Raw genomic sequence first — 16,397 nt, 5'->3', positions numbered from 1 at the left:
ACGATCCATCAGTTACCAGACATTGTCCATTCATACAATTGACTCAGAGAAAGCTGTATGCGCGCACTTTTATTTAGTTTGTTATTTTGAGGGAAATATTTTGTATTTTATTTTATTGTTTTTTCATTACATTGTTGCAGCTGCTGTGTGTCAAATATAATAAATTTGTGAACAGTCTATTGTGGTGTGGTCTCTCCTTATTGGTGTTTATACCTTGGACTCCTGCCGATCCTAGATCTTCTGCTACTGGCTAGTGGAGTTCGGTCATTCTTAATGATAAGTCGTAAGTCCGGTTACAAATGCATTGGGAGCAACTCAGGCTTCATTATCTTGCCCAATGATACTTTGGTCTCCAAGCTTTGGATTAGTACAGGACGCACTCTACCTCCTGATCCACAGCCATTTAAAAAAAAAAAAAAAGAAAAAAGGAATGTGTTGATTTGTGTTCTATTCTGCAAGACTTGAAACTGGTGATTGAGACTATAAACTCATCAGAAAAGTGTTCACTGAGCTCAGAAATCAAGGGCTGTTCTCCAATATTTCCCATGTTTTCCTATATTTCTATACAACAGTGAGTCACCTCCTTCTGGCCTTTTGCTTCAGCCTCACCAAAGCAAACCAACAACGTAAGTTCATCTTTTATGTAAATGCAAAGTGTTTGAGGTCTGAATAGATCCGCATAGCATGGTAATAACACTGCCATCTAGTATTGTATAGATATACTTGCAGAGTGGTGCAGAGACATAAGCTAATGTAGCATGGCCTAAGACTCACTCGAATTTATACAAAAATGCTATTACAGTTCTTAGTAAAATATTAGACAGGTAAGAAAGAAAAAAAAAAGCGCACCTATAATTATTCTTTAGAAATCCTCAAAAACAGGAGTATACGATCATCTCACACCACAATACGCTGCATTACATATTCTCATAACACTGGAGCATATAATATGCAGTATAAACATCAGGGGGATATCTTTGGAAGGATTACAAAGGCTGAAAACAAGCAAATAAAATAAATAATTAGTCCCTTCTGTCAGACTGGTGGCTTTTATAGGCATGACAGGATCAAGAGTAGATCCTAACATTGCATGTAGCCTGTGAGGGCCTGTGCATATTATTTTTGCTGTGAGAGAGTGACATCACATTGTAAACGAGCTTAAATAAATATTTGGAGATTATATAAACGGAAATGAGCTTCTGGGGTATTTTTAGAAGGATAATTCTTCCATCATATCATACAGACAACAGGAGCTTTGGGCTTTAAACGGGAGCTCAACTAATGTTTCTCAATAAAAGCATCACAGACAAATAAAAAGTCCACAGAGTGAATTGTTTGGCCATCTGGAGAACTGTTGTGCATGTCTGTGCAAACCAGAGTGTACAAAGAAGGATTTGACACATCAGCCTCTCCCTCCCTCTGCGTGTTTTGTGGGTGGAAAACAGGAGAGAGAGAGAAAACGATGGACTCGACACAGATGTACAATTCATGAGATGGTTGCAGTTGTAGTTCCAGTTGTTTTTGAACAGCTGGACATTATTTCTAGATCTGTGAGCTGGAATTACTCAATACTCTGACACTTTGAACATTTGGCTCAAAATGAAAGCCTTCAAATGATGCCATAAGCTCTGAAGATGAAACCAAACAGTTTATGACAGCAGCAGCAACATCAAGCAGCAATTAGCTGTCCCATTAAGTGGAAAGCATCAGCTTTACATCGAGCCAAGATTCTTTTTCTAGTCTGGAGGTCAACAAACTGAACTCAGTAACCCTCGGCAGGAATGCAGTGAATGTGTGATATGGTGTGGCAGCCTACAGCAGGAGTGGAGGAAGACTGAAACACTCCCTCTGGTTCCCACTGCAGAGAGAGAAACAGTCACTTCCTGCAGCAGTGGCCAAAGAGGAGCCTGTGTCCCAGAGGCTGTGATGTTTGGAAGGAAAACGAAGCCGGCAACCTCCAACGTCTCCAGTTGCAGTCTGAATCTATATTGTGGTCTTGTGCAAAGGCTTCACCAAATATCGGAAATGTTTGTGGTAGAAAGCTATTTTGCCTTGGAAAAAGAAAAGTGGAGGTAAAAAGTGTCCTTCTGGAGAGGCTCCATTTCCTGTGGGATATCCTGCAGTACATAATTGGCATAGTTGAGTTCAAATGTTCTAAATAAAGTTGATACAAAAATATGAATTAAAGTAAAGATAGAACCAAAAAATCCACAGTGTGAAACATCTTTTCAAAGCATGTTATCCATTCATGTGCTATAAATCTGCACAGTACAGGATGTCAAAAAAATAGCCTCCTCTGGCACTATTTCTTGACTTTAAATACAGACGTAGACACTTCCTTTTTATTAAACAACAAAAACAGAAGAAGCATGCTGCTAAAGAGGATATGTACCAGTGAAGCGCTTATTGTTGTGAGATGAGATACTGTCCAAAAAAGACGAACACAGAAAGCCAAAGGAGACAAAAGCTAGTAAGAAATCTTTGTAAAAACAAAACTCATTCATATCCCAGCAACATCTCCACCAGGTAAAGCTGCCACAACCAGTCAACGGAGGGTAATTTGGGCCCAGTTCCCAGTGTCGGCATGCACTCCGCTCACCGCTGAGTTCAGCGCAGTGTTTTAGGATACTGCAGGGGACAGCGCAGAAGAGTTTTAAAAACTGCATGCTGGAGAGAGGAGAAGGTTAATGTTTGACATACCTATTCGTCATTTTTGGAAAAAAAATGGTGACCCACACACGTCCTTTCCTTCAAAAACATCAGTCAAATTCCAGCATTAGGTTTTCCCCATCTTCCCAAATGACCTTCAAATCACCCACGAGCCCACACTTAGATCTGATGGGTGATGATGAGTACTGCCACGAGCAGGTAGTGCCAGTCATTTTTCTTTAATTTCTCCAATCATGACTCAGCCACTCATTCTTAGGTGGAAACCCTGGCAGCGATTCACGGCTGCTCCGCACAGAACTTCCAGTGCTCCTCACTCAGGATCCCCAAAGCTGGATACCAGAATAGTACTGTCCCCAAAGATTCATCCACCTACACTATATCTAGTCGTTACCACGCAGGATCCTACCCCTTTATCCCCAACAGCACCTGATAGGTGACTGTCCAAAAAACACCTGATCCTGCTGGGAGGTGTCAGACCTTGAAGGACTGCTCTGCTAGTTATCTGCCAGTATACTGGCATTGGTATTTTTAATGGCCGATCATTGAAAAATAAAAAATAAAAAGTAAAGAAGACCCTAAAGAAACACCCTTCAAACATGTGTTGATATTGTATAGTTTGCAGACTGGACGCCACTCGAAAACAACAAAACACACATAAAATAAACTGGATATGTAGGATTTTGAATGACCAAATATCAGTCTGGGTGTAGTCCTGTCTTCCACGTTTGATCTAAAGTATTATTTATTCTAAAACCAGAGGACCCACAAAAGTAGTTCTGGGTCAATTTTTTTCGGCTTACAGTGAATACAAAGTACTAAAAGAAATACAATCTATGCATAACAACATTTAAGTTGATAACTATCTTACATGATGCCTGTGGTGGCACTTCTTTTGTTTGACATCATTTGAAGAAGCAAATGACAGAGTGCTCTGTACACTCATTTCAGAGACGAGACAAATCCATCACAGCAAGGCAGCACCTCCCTGACCCTGGGAAGGAACCTCAAAATATGAGTGTACCACTTTAAATGAGTGCTCTGACAGGAGAACAATATCTCTGTAAACCATTCATCTTAATGACACAGTAGGCTGTAGGATAAGATTACTGTTTAGTCACAGGCTCAGACTGGCCTCGGAATGTGTCTTATTTTAAACAGAAGCTGCTCGTGTTGTGAGTTCAAGGTTTCAATGTGCTGAAAGGAATATTCCCAAGGGTTCTTTGACTGTACTCTAAAACGGGCTTACAAGAACACACGGTTATTGTTTAGAGGATGGGCCTGGTAGACGTTTCTCCCCATTTATGGTTCATTGAAACCAAGCCACATCAATTACACGTCAGCAAATGTCGCCCTGCCAGACACAAAATGGCAGTAGTGATGATTTCATGACAGTAACAAAAACTGTAAAGTATCACCAGCAGACAAATCCTCTAAGAGGGTCCTGTGAAACATCTGGAGTGACTGCAGGGAGTCGGTGAGCAGCAAAAGTGCCGACGAGGCTTCAGTTTGTGTCCCCAGTGAGTAGAAATGAAAACATGTTATCACTTATCACTGCTGTCACGGTTTAAACACCCTCAGTGACATTTTTAATCCTCTGTCATGGCTAGGATCTGGGAGACACACTGTTCTCACAAGATAAGAGGAAAAGATCAAACACACCAAGTTACTTCTGTCTATATGTGGAAATTTGGAGCAGGAGGAATGAAATACTTCCAGAGACCAACAAATATTAAAGGCTGAAACTGTCAGTGGGTTCCATGAATTTAAGTCATATGCAGTGACATGAAAGAACTGTTAAACTCAAGAGTACTTGATGATTTATAAGCCTAAACAGTGACAACCTCAGCCTTGTGCAGTGTGACTGCAGCAGCAAAACACAAGAGCAGGTGGGATATGACGTTATTTTTGTGCCACTATTCTGAGCACACGTAAAAAGAATTTACAGGTGAAACTGTTGTATTCTGAGGAGAAATTTATTTTGAGCGAAGAAAAGCTAAATTTGAGTGAACAAAATTAATTTCTGCGTGCAAAATATGTATTTCAGTGTTTGCTATTATCCACACACACACACACACACACACACACACACACACACACACACACACTAGCAGCCCCTCTCACTCAGTTTTTGCGCTTGCCCGCAATGTGTTGCTCGCGCTCTCAACATTTGTGCCCGTGCGCGTTCTACTCTTTCTGTACACAAGTACTGCACTTTATCTGGGCAGCATGTCTGCTGCTGGCTTGTCACAATCACTGTGACAATATACAGTACAGCACACTCCAGGCAGTCACTCGTATTTTTTCTGCCAGGAAATGTTACAGCTGCAGACACGGCCTACAGCACTACTACTCACACCAGAGACTGGTATCAACACTTCCATCCATCTCCTAGAAACACAACAGAATAAGCACACGTCAAACTTTAAGTCAGCAAAATGAGCTTTACAGGTGTCACAGGCCACACTACTGTCAGAGCACAGTTATTCTCTCTCAGATTCAACCATCTGATACATCTTTACTTCAGTATGGGATCCATTTTCTAGTCAATAGGCCTTCTATTTAAAAGGCAGTTTAAACAATGTTGCTAGCGTATCTTTGTGTGAGTGTTTGAGTGAGCGGGTCAAACAGCTAAAATATGTATGCTATTAACCCTTTAAGACCTACCATAGAACCAAGTTCGCCAGAGCTTATATTATATTTTTACATGCTGTGGAGCCATTTTTGGGAGCATTTCAAGTTGCTATACATCAATACAACCATTATAGCCCAAACTTTAATAATATGTCTGCATTAGGTGCATAGTAATTACATAAATTGCAAAAAAGTGTAATAAACTACAAAAAATTGAAAATCGTTTTTGTTTTTTTAACATATATTTCTAGTTAGAGAAATTTAAGAGGCTTATCCCTCAAAACTGTAAATACAAAAAAGTTGGAGAAACTAGTTTCCCACCACAGGAAATTTATTTTGAGTGTCTTCATAGTTTTATTTTTGAAATACACCAATTTTTATATACTGCAGGAAAAACGAATATAAATATTATAGTGCAAATTTGCAAAATAACAGCATATGCACCACAATAAACTATTTCCAGCAGTGGAATATGAGTCCTAAGCATCCCAGAAACGACACAGAAAGTCATAAACTCAAACATAACTTTTAAAAACACAAGTATAAGCTCATGAGGTACGATGGTAAAAAAAACTACATTTCCGCAAAATGACATCACTTCCGGTTTCGGGCAGGTCATGCGGTTATGTGATAGTTCACGCTGATGGACGTAGGAAGTGTTACAAACAGCTGATGGATCGGCGAAGCGTGTTTCTGGAATATCATGTTTTTGTTGCTGCAAGTGATTTTTATGCAGTTTTTGCAAAGCTATATGTGGAAGGAAACTGTGACCTAGGACAAGCTGATGGCATAAGATGTAAGTACAACTCCTCCAGTTTCATATGCAAAAAAAATTATTGCGCTAGCTTACGTGGCTGCAGTACTACCGGGATTTAAAAATAGTTACGCAAAACAGAGCGTGCCCGCTCCAATCGGCTGTAAAGGGTTAAAATGTGCAGGCCAAGACAAGCTCTCTCATGTATGCTGAGCTAAGCAAAGTTCATCAACAGGAATAAACAGAGTATTTGGTCTCTATGAGATGTGGGGGAGTAAAAACCTTAGGAGACCAAACTTCCTCTTTCGTGAGGCTGTTTTAAGAGTTCCAGTAAAAGAAGAATAAAGGTAAAGTAAGACATGCAGCCTGTTGCAGAGCTCGCTAAAACTATCAGAGCATGCAGCAATTACAGATAGCTGGGATTATTATGTGAATAACAGCACACAGATGACAACAATCATTATCAACCATGAAAACAGTCTTTACTTTTCTTCTCCTCAGACTGCAAGTCATAGAATGACTCTGCATCGATCAACATTACTCACACTAAGACACAACATAGACACGGAAAGAAAAAGACAGACCGGCTTCTTCTTTTTCTTATTATCAGTCACGTATATGTGGCTCCAGTGTAGGAAGATCATGAGAAAAGGTATACACATCTCTCATCACACACACCTAAAAAATGTGATGCTTTTAAACAGTGAATAAAATACTACATGAACTTTAAAAGTTGGGCCGTTATGCATGAGAAAATGCATTATTTAAAAAACAAAAACAAACCAAAAAAACCCCATTAGCACATTTTAAATTTGATGGTAGCAACATGTCATGTTTGCCACTGTGCAGCATTTAAAAACAACAGCACCCAGGCTCTTCAAAAACTATTTCAAGATTTGAATTCAGCTGATCTTTGCACGGTAGAACTTTAAGCTGGATTTGAAGATAACACAGTAAGTGGTGTGAGTCAGTGCACTGACTTCCATGACAGAATCACGGCTGATTTCACGTATAGTGCCGTATGAGGTTCCGGAGCTCAGGGGAGATTGAGCTCTGTCCTCTCTCCAAAATCTCTGAATCTTGATATCTCGTGTACTGTTGGTGATGAGATATTCAGAGTTGTATTTTTATATTGAGGAACATTATTTTGAAATTGTTCCACAACTCGTGAATGTATTTTTTGTAGAATCATTGCATTCTGTTTTTATTTACTTTCACTTGGCATACTCTAGCACTGCCTCCAGCCCTGGAAGTCCTCCTGTCATTCATTTGTCGTGTGTGAGAATACATATCAGCAACAGATCACCTTCTAATCAGCATCAGAAGGCTCCAGTTACTGGAATCTGCCGGACACAAATCTGAATTCAGAAGCTGCTCTGTGGTTATTTTCTCCTCCGCCCAGCACTGTGTGGATGGCACAGCATGCACCCAGCAACAACCAAGCTGATTTCTTGTATTCATCCCACACTCAGCTGTTTAGCTTAAGGATATTAACCCAGGGGCTGAAGCAGTGACCTCTAACTGACAAACCACCCAAGAGGCTGAGCTAGCTTTACCCCTGCCAGACTTCAGAGTGAGCCCCAAACACAGCTGGAAAATCTTCCTCTGTGTTTGTGTGTTATTTTCCCACATGATCACTCAAAATGAAAAATAACACAGATCCAGTGCTGTCATACGTAAGAAAATTTTTGCTAGTGACTTTTACTCTGGTTTTATCTGGGTTTTTTTGGACTAGTATTTAACACGTGAAGAGCATATAAATCTGAAAACTGCACTTCAATAAAAGCTTTTTTTTTTACCTTTTAGTTAATAACCTTTTAGTTATTGCACACAGATCATTTTGGATATCAACACTTGGTTAAAGGACTTAATCTATAAGTCCATCCTGTAGCTGTGTTCTTCCAGCTACAGCCACAGAGTGTGTGATCCCGTGCATCTGTGTTATAGTAGTTCAGAGCAGAAATCTGAGGTCTTCGTCTGCAGCGGTCAAGTTCAGTCAAGTCTCAAAGAAGAGGGAGGAGTCGTCCGGTGTTTGTTTTACCTCAGAGTGTGAGAAATTAGAGCAGGTTCCCAGGTGCAGGGTATGTAGCTTTGATCAGTCAGACACAGAACAGTTCACAGAGAATTAACTCAAATGTTGGCATAAATTCAGCGCATGATAAAAATGTTGCTCCTAGTCAATAGTCGAATGGATACTAGCATTCCGCTAACACTCAAACTGACATCAAAGTGTCAGAAATATGTACAGTAGCATTACTTTTAATCATTTCTTTGTAGCCATGAGACTGGTGTTGCTTGTGACCCTTTAACTGGTGGTATGGCTGCTGGCCCAGCTTTAATGAACACCAGGCACACTAATTGCAGCATGTTCAAGTACTGACACATAAAACATTAATGAGAAACACAGCCACTGAATTAAACTGTCTTTGCAGGACAGATATTAGTCATCCTACTGTTATTTTTTTTTCTTCCACGTCCAAATTTGCATTCTTATACTCTGCTATAGCTACAGACTAAAACTCTGATTACATGTCCAAAATAATCCTGATTTATCTGGTGGCAGAACTTCAGTTCATCTTTTGTCTGAAACAAAGTGTTTCAATTAGAATCAGCATACTTTATTAATCTCTAAGGAAATTATGTGGGTTACAGTTGCTACAGTATAAATAACAGTAACAGACTAAACTATTTAGCAACACAACATGTTACAAATTTAAGAAATTTAAGAAATAGCACAATTCACTTGTGTCCCTTTAATACCACTGTCACTGCCTATTCAGAAATCAGTTCGTTCTATGCCTTTCACAATAAAAAGGCATATGCACTGCTGTTGAAATGATGTTGAAAATATGCAAAAGGAATTACGAATTGGACTCTAAATAAAATCTTACAAAATAAAAGATAAAAAAGGGAGAAACATATCTAATATATGGCAGAAATTAAATACATGACTGAATGTATCGGTTTTTCCATTTTAGTAACAAATACAAGTTAATTATCCATGAAAAAACGTATTTAAAAGCCTTCATCATCCATTACATTATGAAGAAACAATATGATGAATGAATACAATGTACTACATATAACATTTATATTATGTTGGTTGCGTTGTTAAAGTCTCACTAAACTTGTTTTTAGCATATTTAATTCTAGTGTTCCTTTTCTCTATTCTGTATTTAAGCAGAAACACGTGCACAAACAGAGCGAGTGAGAGAGAACAGAACATTTTCTAATACAAAGCTCAGGTCATCAACTTCACCATTAGCTCAGTTACATTAAAGTAAAAGCACCAACCTCTCTGCAAATTGGAAAAGTCCATCTTTCCCCAGTGATTGTGCTCATTTTTTCCCTTTTCTTTGGCAGTTGGAGACTGACTGCAAGTCGTTGCCCAGAGGCTGAGCATGAAACACCCTCAACAACACTTTGATCACAGGGTGATGGCTCAGGTTATCTGATGGCAAGCTACTGCTCTCAAAACAATAGCTGTCAGACTCAGACCGACTGTAATCACTCTCAGACAGATTGATGGAATTTTGCAAATAACTGCCATCTAATTTATGAATGATGACAGATGGCCAACACGTTACAGTCGATCTAAATGATTAGAGAAAATCCAAAATAAATTAATGTGCGTCCAGTTCTTGTGTTTGTCAGGCATTAACGACGTGTGCTGTACAATCTGTACAAAAAAACAGTTCAAAGAAATCATTAAAAGACCAAAATTACCGTGATATCCACGCCCATGATGACAGAAGATAAGTCCAATAGTTCGTTTTAGAGCCACAGCTGCATGCTTCTGCTCCACAGATGGTGTTTGAGACAAGCTACTGGTTTTGATGAGCTACTCTGATCCATCACTGATCAGAGGAAAAATATATCATAACAGGATCTGAGGATTTTATCTTTGACACAGCTGACCTGGGACAAGGCTTTTCTTATTACAACAACATGTAATTAGTATCAAATATTTTTGGCCACTGTGCATATTTTAGCAAGGTGTTCCAGGACTGTTAGAGCTGTTTCAACATGTATTTTCTGCAGCTGGGACAACATCAATCACACTTGCAGTCCTATTGTGTCAAACTGGTCTGTTTTCAGCGCAGCACAAAGAAAAGTCAATCTCTTGCTTTTAACCAAACGGCTCTGTGACAAAACAAATAGACCAATTAAGGCTGAAGAGAACTGTTTTCTATATTCAAGCACAGTTCCAGTAATGCTCTGCACGAGAGTGAATAAACACACATGTTTCCGTTTACTCCATAAGGAGACACAGTCCTCCGAGTGAATACACATGGTGTGTATGCACGCTTTTATTTATGAGGTAAAAGATGGCCTGTCCAAGTCTGGAAAAAAGACCCACGCTATTTCTGGCTCCTGCAGCCTGCTGAGTGCTGAGATCATTATTTAGAACCAGCTGCAGAGTCGGCAGAGGAGATGTGGGTCAGAGGGGCAGGAGGACGACCAAGTCTTCATGAATCCCTGTTACCTTGGAACAGAGGCGGAGCAGCACAGGCGCTCTAGGATGTATAATGATGTCACTGTTCCAGTGGTTTTGACTGCCTCGTGCCACCACAGCACATACACGCCCACACAACACACAATTACAGCTCAACCAAACAGCCGGTCTGCCCAGCAGGTGTGAACTCCAGCTGGATGTACAGTGCAGCCCGATTCTGTGTCCTCACGTTCAGCTGTGAGAGGATTAGCAGCAGCTTTCCAAGAGTGACCAAACCACTGGTATTAACTGAAAACTTTGTTTCACTGGAAAAAAAATGGTGGTTAAAAACAGTCCAGAGCATGATTACCATTGATTGTGTCGACACTGGGTCACCAGGCCATATTTCCTATTACATTCCTAAACAAATCGTTAACAATGTTTTATCATTTCCTGGAGTAAACGTGTTCAGATTTAAACTTGGCTCATCTCAAAATCTCACACATGTCCAGCACTACTGCAGTTTTGCTTTTGCAGAGGATGTAATCCAGCTTGACACATTTCTTCTTTAACGAACTGGATTATTTTGTATAAAGATCAAGGAAACATACTGACAGTACAAAGTAACACGGAAGTGCTGACTGCAGGTCTCTGGAGAATCAGCCATCATAATACTAAAGTGGAAGCAGCTCTGTGGGTGTGACTCTTACCCAGGGACGTTTCACTGTCGAGCATGTCTGAGTGAGAGAGAGCTGCCACTTTAACCTGCTGACGAAGCCACTTGACGTGATGTTAGTGGCTTCATCAGCATGGCTGCAATGACAGCAACATTAACACACTTGTCTGGTCAATATTTCAATCCCAACATTCACATGCTGACATAGCCCAACAGCACAACTGTAAAATCAATAATAAGTGATAAAAACTTTACAGCAATATAGTGAATAAGACGCCACAAACACAATCTGGTTGCCTTTGACTGAAGTTAAATACTGATGGTAACCAAGAACACAGGCTGACTATAAGATAGACCGGTCGGGATTATAGCCTCCACACTGCAGAGCAGCAATAATCTAATAAACATCGCAAGTTATATCAACTGAAATCAAACCTCTATCACCACATTCTTCAAACTACATGTCAGATTAACTCGCTGATAGCTCCAGCTCTCTCAAATGTGGATCTAATATGCAAATTTTCTTGCAGCCTCACTTGCAGGAATAACTGTTCCAAATAAATATTTTTTTAATCTTGTACCGGGTCTCACTGAAGCCATTCAACTAATCTTCTCCGAAACAAACCGTTTCAGCTCCCTTCACCCTTCACTGGAGCCAGATTTCTTCTGAATGGCTGTCCCTTACAAACAAAGTTTGTACAGCAAGTGGATGGGTCTTCTGTGCTCACGACCAGAGCTGTGTGTCTAAGAAGACCTTGAAGACCTTCCACTTGTCAGTGACATCACACAGAGGCAAAACGTTCTGAAATTGAGTATTTAAAGCAGTCTGAAGCCTGAGCTTTAGACTCACAGAGATTACTTTTAAATAAACTGACTTCATTATTCAAAATGGTCAAAAACTTTGATATGAGCATCCACAGAAAAAATGAGCTATCAGCCTGATTTTCCCAGGTGTCAGACTGAGCAGCTCACTCTCTGTGATGAATCTCAGTGAAACAAGAGCTGAGGGGCTCAAAGCACCCCTTAGCAGTATTCCAGTGGTCACCTAATGGTGTTATATTAACATTGTTATTATTATTGTAATTCTTGTGTCTTACACAAGGTCCACAATAATTAACTGACACATTTAGAGGAGTGCAAGGAGCAAAGCATGGAGGAGGTGTCCTGTTTAGAATCATTAGGACCTCATTACAGTTTAACACAGGGAGAAAGGCAGGAGAAAGGAGGAGAGGGACAGAAGGTAGTGGACTGTTAACATTTAATGACTGCTTATGGACGATCAGTACAAACAAACAGCCATTATGCATCTGTGTATTGAGCGTGTCCAGCCTCGCCACTGACTGAACGAAAGACTTCTGTTTCTACTGACTGTAGACAAATAGAGGCAGGCATTGTGTAACAGGATCGCGCCAAAGCCGGCCCCACTGGCACAAAGCGCTCTCTGTGGTTTCACAGGAACAGCCGTTGGCTTGGGGATGAGCCAGTGGGTCTCCTTCAGCCAGGAGGTCTCACATCAGAACTCAAAGTCTTGGACCGAGTGTTTTGGGAACACAACGGCAGATACACCCTGAGCCAAACCTGGATTTTCATACCAAGTCTTGGTTCTCTCTGGGCATCAGATTACAGCTGGGACAGTCAATGAGAGGACAAGAGATCTTTCTTATATAGTCTGAATACTTAGCTAAGATTTGATTGCAACTAAATGATGTCACAGTGCATTGGTTTCTGGATACCACATTTAACTCTTTACCCCTTGGACACCTACCAGAGGACCACTGGTCCTCTTTTCTAAACTCAGATGTTTCTGTCATATTTCAGGCCTGCGGCCAGAATAAGCATCAGATGTTAGTGAGGGTGATCTCTGTCTACACAGTTTAATAGGGCTTGGAAAAAGCCTGGAACTTATTCTATTTAATGATGTATACAGAGGTTTCAAAACTTCCTATTATGGCTACAGGTGAGATGATCACCAAATGGGAGCAAGAGTAATTTTTCTGGGGTCAAAAGTAACTATATCTGGACAAAAGCATGGTTACCAAATTATCAGCTAAGGATAGCAAGGCTGGTTAGTAGGCTGTAGTCATTAACTGTTAGGTAGGTAGATATAGAAAATTCACATGGCCATCGTAACATCACCAATATCCCCCTTTTTGAATGGTTTGTACCACAAAGTGGTCACCCCAGATAATTACATTAAAAATGCTCCAAAAGGCACCAACACTGGAAATCAATGAGAGGTCCAGGTTCACTCACGTCAATAATGGTGGCCCAAGTTGGGCATTTTAACAAAGTAGTCTACGGTAGTTGACTTGGTTTCCTTTATGTGGCTACTACAGGAACTGCTGTTTTGTTGCACGCATTGGTTTCCTTTTTCCACACCAACAGAAAACATGTACTGAATCTTTTCAACAGACATGCCCCCAGAGGCAGACGGCAAAGAAAACAGGAGATGAACATTAGACCCATTACTTTTGCAGCTGCTCCTTTGATCTAGTTTGGTGAGTAAAGAGAGCAGCTCTGCAGGTGACTGTTTGAGTTTACCCAGAAAAGCTGGGTTGGTTTCAATGCAGTCAGGACAAGGTCAAATCACCAAGACACACCCAGAGCAGGCATGGGACGTGACTCACTATTGTTAATGTGGATTACCCAACCCACAACAAGCATCTCAGATCTAAAGAGTCTTGATGTGTTCCTGTTCAGTGCCCTCTGAGGTGTGGTCTCTCGCCAGCTTTAGCTCAAACTACTCCTTCATGACAAGTACAGAAACTCCACAGAATCACATACAAGAATTACCCTAACATCACCCTGCAAGCACGATCCTCGAAGGAATATGTCGGAGGTCTTCCTACCTGAGCAGAGGATGCCTTTGTGTCGAGCACAGGAGAAGTCGTCGCACTCGCAGAAGCTGCCGTAGATCTTTCCGAACTCCGATTCATAGCACAGGCACTGGTTGCAGCTGCACTCGCCTCGTCCACTGCAGATCTGTTTGCCCTCGGATTCCCGGCAGGCGCTGAGAAACATGTTGCTTGTCTCACCCTCCTGGCATTCACAGCGGGCACCCAGGTAGCCGGGCTCACATTGGCAAGTCCCACAGTTATAAGTACCTGCAAGGAAAAGGTTTCTTTAACTTCACTTTTCCTTCATTTCTGTTACACACACACAGTTACAGTCATGACTGCTCATATTAAACATAGTCAGATTCAAATAATGAGGTCAGCATATGTACAACCAAAAGCTAAGACGGCTCCACACACTGAGACTCCCGAGTTCTTTTCTACTCTTGCTCTGTATAAGGTCAGTGAGAGCAGAAGTTTTTAATGGTGTACCCCATGGTCATCTCAGGCACACGGCTTTGGCTGTGAGAGCAGAAGCGCCACCGACCTGCTGTTGATATGCACTGTGTGCGAGGAGCTACTGCTAATCAGAGAAAGGTTAAAATTAAAGGAAAGTTTAAAAGCTAAAACAGCTTGTTTCAGAAAAAGAATGAACAGAACAAGATATCTTAGGTATTACTTATATTAGTGAATGCAAAGCTACTAAAAATATGGAGCTGGAAATGAGCTTAAAGGGTCTACTTTTAAGTTATACTGAGGAATTATTTTGTCACATTTGAATGTTCGCTTAGATTTCCATTGATGTTCTTTGTTAGCTTACAGGCATTAGCATAAAGCAAACAATATATCAGAAACAACCAATTGGTCCCTGTGTTTTAACACCTGACATGCCTGACATCTGGGACCATCTTTACTGGTGTAACTGTCATAACAATAACCAGTTACTCCCAAACATGCTAATGACAACTCACAATGTGTATAAACCAGGCTAGCCAAATCTGGTTTGGCCAAGCTAGCCACTGTAACTGTGTTCTCCAAAATCCTCAACTCACCTTCAGTTGCAAAGATTTGAGACTTCAGGAAGAATTGCTGCATCTAATGGGGACCGTAATAATTGTTTTTAAAATTAATAACAAGCTTTTCAAAAAACTGCTTCATTCTCTGGATTTTCATAGCCCAGTTTGATTGGCTAATGACAGAAGTTAGCACATTCAAATAAACTTTATTTGCCTCATGCTTGTGATTGAAATGTTGAACATTTCTCACCTTCTCACCTATTTTTTGTGTTGTTCTGCAGATTATACGGGTTGGAGCAGGCAGTTCTGTAAGATGTATGCCAGATTAAGTTTGAGAGCCATTTGGATGAATGGCTTTAACCTCCTAACAGTGTTTCAGAAAGCAGCGCAGCAGTGGTTTCTCTGCATTTCGTGTTTTTTAATCGAACTAAAGAAAAGGCAGGACTGAATGTAAAAAGGGGTCATGTCATTTTGGACTGATTCCCACATGTTCCTTCAAGCTTTAGTTTCCTGCAGCACGAATATGTTGGCCTGTACACTTTAGTTTACAGTAAACAACACTATCAGTCAAATTTCCAAGTGGAGTAAGGGGAAGAAAAGATGAGCAGTTATTCTTCTTGGAAGTTCGGGAAAAAAAACAAAAAAAACATGAAAACTCTTACATGATCATAAATGAAGATTATAAATGAAGATTTAAAAGTAGTAAATAAATATGAATTGTTAAAGTTATACCTATGGAGCTGCAGATGACGCTATTGTTTTGTGCATTCCGGCTGCAGCCGCAGTCACACTCGTAATCCACGGCCACTTCCAGGCGGTCTTTAAAGCCCACCGGCTTGATTGTGAATCTGCGGTCAGTCCCACGGGGAGGACAGCTCCTCGCCTCCACACTGACGTTGAACGAGACCTTAAAAAACAGAGTGATGTTCTCAGAAAGGAAAGATACCAATACTGACAAACTGACCTCCTGTTCACTCGCTGGAAGTTCATGTCAGGTTCAAATGGTCAAATGTGCTTTTTTTAAAAAGTAGCAGCCTCATGAGGCCTTATTTATCTCTGATATCTCTGCTCAGCTTTTGTTTCCTTACTCCCAAATGACCTGATCCCACCCTGCATCAAACACAGTGAGTTGCCAGCCAGCCAGCACATGACCCCGTGGTGTCACATTTACATCAGTGGGCTTGTTTCACTCCAGAGACTAATTTACATAGCTCAGTTGCAGAGAAACTGGGACAGGAGATCTACACCCATTTGATTGCTCTGAGGAAGGAAGTTATGACAAGAGAAACCAAACCCCAGGCATGCCTTTATCATCAAACATAAGTCTGTTTTTCTGGCACTCTCCTGACAGTCGGCTCAGTGTAAAGTTCAATTTTCTCTG

The 16,397-nt window shown here is 40.7% G+C and overlaps 1 protein-coding gene across 2 annotated transcripts in view; it reads right to left on the bottom strand.

Annotated features, from left to right (window-relative positions):
- itgb5 (integrin, beta 5) overlaps nt 1-16,397 on the bottom strand; it is a 44,886-nt gene that overhangs the window by 11,319 nt on the left and 17,170 nt on the right. For both annotated transcript variants that reach the window (XM_082507650.1, XM_082507649.1), the window contains exons 10-11: nt 15,749-15,923; nt 14,016-14,270 (exon numbers count right to left, since the gene is read on the bottom strand). In XM_082507650.1, coding sequence (XP_082363776.1) covers nt 14,016-14,270; nt 15,749-15,923 — 430 coding nt within the window. The remainder of the gene's footprint in view (nt 1-14,015; nt 14,271-15,748; nt 15,924-16,397) is intronic.

This window comes from Aulonocara stuartgranti (genome assembly GCF_965226115.1).
Source record: "Aulonocara stuartgranti genome assembly, chromosome: 16".
NCBI classification, from domain to species: domain Eukaryota; kingdom Metazoa; phylum Chordata; class Actinopteri; order Cichliformes; family Cichlidae; genus Aulonocara; species Aulonocara stuartgranti.
The sequence above is the reverse complement of the archived record's forward strand: the minus strand, read 5'-3'. Positions and strand labels throughout refer to the sequence as shown.